At 43.6% G+C, this 7,043-nt stretch overlaps 1 protein-coding gene across 1 annotated transcript; it reads right to left on the reverse strand.

Annotated features, from left to right (window-relative positions):
* Positions 1-532: 532 nt before the first annotated feature.
* Positions 533-6,399, reverse strand: lta (lymphotoxin alpha (TNF superfamily, member 1)). Its single transcript, XM_076043317.1, has 6 exons — positions 5,710-6,399; positions 4,016-4,136; positions 3,451-3,490; positions 3,145-3,177; positions 2,977-3,009; positions 533-1,810 (listed from the first exon to the last, which is right to left on the reverse strand). Exons 1-6 carry the CDS (start codon positions 5,766-5,768, stop codon positions 1,461-1,463), a joined length of 636 nt encoding a protein of 211 aa, XP_075899432.1. The 5' UTR covers positions 5,769-6,399; the 3' UTR covers positions 533-1,460.
* Positions 6,400-7,043: the final 644 nt, after the last annotated feature.

The raw sequence follows: 7,043 nt of genomic DNA on the forward strand, positions 1-7,043 counted from the left end.
AGAGTAGTGCGATTGCGAATGTGCTCTGATGAAAATGCACAGATTATGTAAGAGTAAGTCTAAGAATAGCTGCCTTTCATATGTTGATAGCTGGGCCACGGAGCTGCTGAGGGGGAAGATCTCAGGTCGTTTGGAGTTTCATCACGCTGCAGGCAAGCTCTGAAGAGGAAGCTGTGTCACTGATGTTGCACCAAATTTGTGGTTTCCTGTTTTTGCACCTGTTGCTCCCAGTTACTCGGCGCAACACTCCATTCATATTGGAAAGTGCCAGAGGCCTGAAAGCCAGGCAGCGGATTCCTGCCGGCGGTGGATTTAACGAGACTGTGACGCGTTCACCGCCTCTGCGGTTTCTGTCCAGTCTTTAATTGACAGATGGTTTGAATGTGTTGCTGGGCCGCCGCCGCCGCCGCTGCTGCTGCTGCTCGCATAATATCACACTTTCGTCATGCTTCCTGCCATGGGTAGTTTGACGCCCTCTTGTGGTTGGTCGGTAAAGTTAGAGTAGAATTTACAGTCTCTTAGTTAAGTTTACAGATATTTTATTTTATTATTAGTATGGCACAAATCTAAACAACCATATTATTTTATAAATTACAAAAAATAAAGTAGAAAAACAAACAAACGTGAACAAAAAACAATTACAAGCAACCAATTAAAGGTCTCATATTATGCAAAACAGTAATATGCCTCTCTAGATTGCTCCATGGCTATAAAACAGGCCTTTGGTCAAAAATGTTTCCATAATTCTTTTCTCGACTGAATTCCAATTTTAAAAAAAAAAATAAAATAAAATAAAATAAAATAAAATAGAACTATAGAGAACCTCATGAAGTTGCCAGTCAGAACCAGTTGTCATACTTTAACATTTCTTAAATCGATATTGCATATCAACTGCATCAGGTTTTTGCATTTTGACATGGTGCATGCACAGATTTCTTCATGTATGAGGGTAAAGAGGAGATCTCCGGTATGTAGACCGGCGACGTGGAAAAACAGTCCAGACTCAGCAGTCACTGTTTTCTTTTTCATCAGAGATGATTACTTTAACTGAAAACAAAAACTACTGCCAATAATACTAATAATACTCATACTACTACTACAACGACGACGATTATTATTATTATTATTATTATTATTATTATTATTATTATGATAGAGAAGATTTACATAATTATGTCAGAATCTGGTTGATACATATGGGTGGTTAAAACTTCCTGGAACCTGCTTGAAGTTGGAGCTTTTGTTGCTTTAGTGTTTGTTGTTGAAAACAAAAGACAACCAAGATGAATCCTTGAGAAAAAAAAAAGAAAAAAATAGACAGACAAACCCCTGAATCCTTGTGATCTGGAATCTTATCGGGCCCAGACTTTTACAAACCCCCCCCCCCGACCCCAACTGTAAGAATGTCAGTGGGTGATCTGGGTGGGTGAGGTGTTTTCCAGGCCTGGAGGCGTTCCGTCCTAATGCAGCTCAAAGGCTCCCCAGTAGCTGATGTCAGGAAAAAAGTTGCCAGTGATGTTTATTCTGACACGGTCCCCCTTTTCAAGCTTGACCACCCTCGACACCCACACAGAACCCCCTGCCATGTTGGGGTAGATCCCGTCGATGATTTTCTGCTCGTGTTGACTGTGCCTGGCATGTTTGAGCAAAACCACCGACTTGGGGTTGGTTTTTGGTGGGCTGAAGGCCACCTGGGCGTAGAGGAAGTAGAGGCTGTCCATCTTGCAGAGGATGGAGTTGTCTTGCCAGGTGAGGTGACAGGAGTGGCAGCTCTGAGACCCACCCGCGTCTACCCAGGACTGTGTGCCATCTGTTGGCACATATCGCACAGATTTATCCTAACAGAAGACAGCTGCCACACTCAGGACCCCCTGAGAAAGCCACGCCACCTCTTAATCTCCACATGTGTTTCCACGTTAATTCCGAGGCCCTCCCAAACAGCGACATTTTCACCCGAGAGGGGCCCCAACTTTCCCCTGATGGAGCGATGCTACCGTAGCTTATAATTGTGTGGTGGTGGCGCCCACATTATAGCTCGGCGTCGACTTTGTCGAGGTTTGAGAAACCCACTTCACAAAGGAAAGAAGCAGTGTGGTGGGAGGAAGGCAGCTAGGATGGAAACATGACAAAGCGCGACTGTTTGTTCTCTCCTGTTCGCATGGTTCAGCCCGCCGCCGTCTGAGTGCGCGCTCGCTAACAAATGTGGATAAATCGCAAAGTAATCCCTCAGATTAAAATCTCCTTCAACCGTGAAGTGGCAAATGATGCAGTTCGACACAATGTCGCAATAGAATCCCATTTGCTTTCACATTGCTCTAATACGTCAAATACTGATAACGCAATCTCAAAACGAGCATTTCTCGAGTTAAAGGGGCAAAACGCATCAAACTGCCAGGAAAACAGGAAAGTTCTTGTTCATATGAGAAACGCTGTCACTCGGTCACACTGATGGAGAAGTGAGTCCTAAAATGTTTTTAATCTTAACGCAAAACTTGAGTCTGTTTCAGTCACGTAGCATCGTGTTGTTATTTACTCGCCGCTGCACCCACTTCCTCTCAATGTGCTCCGTCTTCCTACGTTTCTTAGAATGACAATGAACAGCTCCCAGAACGCTGAACTTTTCCACCAGCCCACCACAGACATCTGTAGGTGAGGCGGCAGCTTTTACTCAGTGCTAGAAACTTGAGTTAGACAAAAACGGAGCGTCGGGGCCTCGCTGTGCGGCTTTGTTGTTCGGTGAAAGGTTCTGGGCTACGTGAGAAAAAGTTGTGTTCATCTCGCTTTAATAACGTAACATGGTTACTGTGTGTGACAGCAGAAAAGAGTGTGACGGGCCTAAAAAAGAATTCTCTTTCGTTCTCGCTCTCATTTTCCTGGGGATTATAAATAAAGAGCGGATCTGAGAAATGCAAAATTTGCTGACATCATACCATGATGTGGAAGTAGCAAAATATAGAGTGGCACCAATGTACTCACCCATCGTCATCTCGATGTGTGACAGCGGTGAGCCTGTAGAAATGTAAAATCGATTATTTTGCTGCAAGATGCTCAGATGTTCCAGGTATACATTTTCTTCTATTTACATCTTTATTGTTTTTATGATGTTTTGTGGACAGTGGTAGAAGTTAAGACTAATCAACTTACCAGTGGCCTTTAAGGGAGCTGCAATAGTGTTGGCTGTAAATGGATGAAATAATAATAATGAAACAGCATTAACAAAATAATAATATACTAGAAATTCACAGGTGTTTACAAGATCAACAAATACCAAATAAATTGATTGACAAATACCAAATAAAATCGAATAGTTCAGATGTCAAAGAGTATAGAAAGAACATATTAAAGTTAAAAACTGAATTTAACAAACGTGCATGCGTGTGTGTGTGTGTGTGTGTGTGTGTGTGTGTGTGTGTGTGTGTGTGTGGATGCGTGTCACTGATCATGTATTACCTGTTGGACTCACTTCTGGCTTCAGCGTCAAGGCTTCATTCTTGAAGAGACAACAACAGCAACAAGATGAATTCACGTTAGAAACTTTACAAGCATCATCTTCAAACATTAAATAAAGTCTTGTTTTAACAGACAACATATCAACCTCCAAACAACAAGGTGAATCTGTGTGTGTGTTCCTAAACTTCTTTTTGGAATCGGGGTATTTGCTGTTGCCAACATAACCACAAAACATGGTTGTATACTGTTGGAAATTGGAAATGTTAAACGGCAGTTAAAAAAAAAAAAAAAAAAAAAATCATTATCTTCTTGTTTATTTTTGATACCAGTTAGAGGTGTTCCGAGGTCCTTCCGTCCTGACGCTGCTGCCATCTAGTGGCTGGTCTTATTAAACCTTTTGACTCTTCACAGAGCGACCACTTTTGTATGTGTTTGTGCGGGCACGTGTTATTTTTAATGTAATTCTCTTTCTTTCTTTCTTTCTTTCTTTCTTTCATTCTTCCTGTCTTTGTTTTGACGTCGTGATGTCACTGTCTTTCTTTCCTCCAGTGTCAGCGATCGTTACCTCGGCCGGCTTGGGCTTGATTGAGGCGAAGAGCGCCGCCATCACCACCATGGCCACGGTGAGGAGAGCGCACCACACCTGCAGCAGCAGGTACCTGTGAGACCTCGGCTGCCAGTCCATCCTGTGGCACACACACACACACACACACACACACACACACACTTGGTGTTGAGTAACTTCATGATGGAACCTTCACTCACCTGCTACTTACAATCCTTGGCCTCACGTTTAATCCAGTTCTCTGTGAGCTTTGCTTGCTAAGAGTTACTGGCCCTTCTTTTGTCTTTGTTATTTGTGTTCTAAGAGTCTCAGTCATTGTCTGAAGATACACAATTCGGTTTGAGAAGATGAAACAGACTGAACTCTGAAAACTGACCAAGAAACTCAGGAGCCTTACTGACACACAATTTCTATTTTATGGCGATAAGGAAGTTTGTTTGTTTGTTTGCTGTCATGAATATTCCAGTAGTTGTTCATCTGTGTGTAAAGCTCATCCACACGCTTGATTTAGTTCCGCCAACGCAGACATTAGACAGTTTTGAGAGGTTCTATATTTCACCCATCTTCAAATCCCAAGCAACTTTATAGATCTCCATAAAACGACACAATTTAGCAGAGTTTTAGCTCCTGATACAACTTTTGCTTCCACGGAAAAAACCCACAAAACCAACAGAAGTGAAGCATGGGCTTCTCTCAATTCAGGGCTGTTCACTTGAAGTCTGGAGACAATGACTGGTTGAATATTGTTCATCATTGCTGATTATTGTTATAGTACAGTGGTAGTTAGAGTATTTCACATCTCTCTGCGAAGGTTCTCAGACATCCAGGTCATCAGTTAAGACTCTAAAGATCAACTGTAAAATGCACCAGTTCCAGCATCCACAGAGTGCATTGTGGGTACGTGAGTCCTCGGCCCACCTGGCCGCTACCTCTCAGGGATTTCACCGCACGGGGAAGTTTTCCTCCTCCTCCTCCTTCACCTTCATAGAACGGCGTGTGGGAGTTTTAGTTTGAAGTGCGGTTATTTTTTTTTTAGACTGAAACTGCTTCTGTGATTTCTGATACGCTGCTGACCCTGAGTCATAAAGGCATGAGTCTCCAGCACCGTCAACATGCACCAACACCTCGCCGGCTGGTTCGCTGCGCACGCTGGTAGCTTCGTCTCACTCCAGGATATCCAGATTGGGCGTGACGTCATGTCGTCAGGTGAGACGGGGTGATTGCTACGGAGCCCAGCAGTGCCATGGTGCATCCCAACCAATCAGCCGCAAGTGTGATTGATTGTGATTCTTATGATTTAGTATACCTAACCTTGCCACTGCAGCTACAACAGGGTAAAAGGCTGTAGTGTTGCAAATGTCTCTCAGCGCACAATTATGACATATGACAGCCAGTCTCACACAGTGGCCACGCATTCTTTGATTGGCTGGTTATGGAAAGTCCGAGTTCCGTGCCTGAAAATCTCATTTAAGATTTATAAACATTTTCAATCTTTTCAAACAAAATATAATTTTTAAAAGAGGACACACTTGACTGTCACATTTTCCCCCACTTGATCTAATTCTGCTAAATTCACAATCCCAGCTCCAGACTGTCATCTAACATGGTGAATGGATCTGGTTTGATTAAAATCATAATTATATAGTTAGTGTTGTTATTATTGGACTCAGTATATCACAAAAACCTCAACTTACCCAGCGTGTCTTGCAACCTCGGTGTCCAGCTGTGTATGCTGCTTCTCTCTGGGCGACATGAGAGCCTGATAGGGTTTTTCCTTTAGTACAAGCTGGTTGTGGAGATGAGACAGAGGTTTGTTTGGTGTGTGTGTGTGTCTCTCTCTCTCTCTCCCGCTCTCTCTCTCACTCTCACTCCCTCTCTCTCTCTATACTTCTGTCTTCCTCCACAGACAGAGTTGTGGTTTGAGTGGGGACTCATAAAGGACGGCTTTGGTGTAGGTGGCTCTCCGCTCGCGTGTACGTCGCAAACGTTAAGTGTATATGTTGTGAAAATGTCTGTCCCACTTAACACCTTGCTGTGAAACTCGAGACTCCGCTGAGGCCAAGGGGAAAGTTCATGAAAATAAACCTTTGTGCCAGGGTGATTGGTGAGTTATCCCTCTCAGTCCCGTCTGAATCAGAGAAACTGGGAAAGAAAAAAAACCCCTCTCTGCTCCGAGAGGTTTGGGTAAAGTGAAGGTGTTTATGTTCAGGTGACACATTTAGAAATTGGTATTCGGTGCAGCCCCCTGCTGACTCACTGATGTTTGTTGTCGGAGGATTTTTGATTTCCCACGTTGGTGAGAGTCACGGCCACAGCCATACCAAACCGAAATATCACTGAAGATCATATCACACATCTTTGATGTTTTATATGAGGAGAGTTCAATCTGTTCAATCCTCCCCCCCCCCCCCCCCCCCCCACACACACACACACACACACACACGCACACACAAGGGAAGGTTTTCTTCTCCGAGTTTCAACACCTCGACCTCACGAAAGTGTCTTTGCTACTGAAGAAGCCTCTTGGATGAAAAGGTAAAACGTCTTCCAATGACAAAGAACAAAGTTGCCTCCGTCTGGACGACCGATATCATTCACATATGGGCCTTCAGTGATACATACAGTGACCTTCAGTGGTCAGAAAGTAGATTGGCAACACTGTTAAAGGCAATTTTACTGCTTTCTGGTGTCTCACTTTATTTTTGTGCATCAGTATCTTTCTTAGCTTATCTTCAGGGAATTCAGGGATTGTGAAATGTGGAGTCGATCGCTTACAAAACAGTGATCACTTGATGGGATGCCAGGTTTGATAAAAGCTCATCACCACTGGTTCTGCTGGGTGTGAAGGAGGAGAGTTGAGGACCGTTGCTGACCAGTATTGGGCCATGATGTTCCTCCTTGTGTGACTGAAGTCGAGAGAAGCCGTCAGTGCTGTTCTTTGTCCTTCTTGCAAAGAGGAAATTGTCTTGTTGTGATGAAACTGACCGCATTACAGCATCCATGCTGACACAAACATTGTTTACGAGCC

The sequence above is a fragment of the Nelusetta ayraudi genome, unplaced genomic scaffold (genome assembly GCF_046127955.1).
Source record: "Nelusetta ayraudi isolate G7.1 ecotype Tasmania unplaced genomic scaffold, CSIRO-AGI_Nayr_v1 ptg000074l, whole genome shotgun sequence".
Taxonomy (NCBI): domain Eukaryota; kingdom Metazoa; phylum Chordata; class Actinopteri; order Tetraodontiformes; family Monacanthidae; genus Nelusetta; species Nelusetta ayraudi.

What these genes read in the sequence shown, in the direction of transcription:
- lta (XM_076043317.1), bottom strand. Translation starts at nt 5,768, where the DNA reads ATGTCGCCCAGAGAGAAGCAGCATACACAGCTGGACACCGAGGTTGCA. An exon ending in TCAAGCCCAAGCCGGCCGAG is followed by an intron (nt 3,491 to 4,015) that starts GTAACGATCGCT and finishes TGTCTCTTCAAG; the next exon opens with AATGAAGCCTTGACGCTGAA. An exon ending in ACACATCGAGATGACGATGG is followed by an intron (nt 1,811 to 2,976) that starts GTGAGTACATTG and finishes ATGTGCCAACAG; the next exon opens with ATGGCACACAGTCCTGGGTA.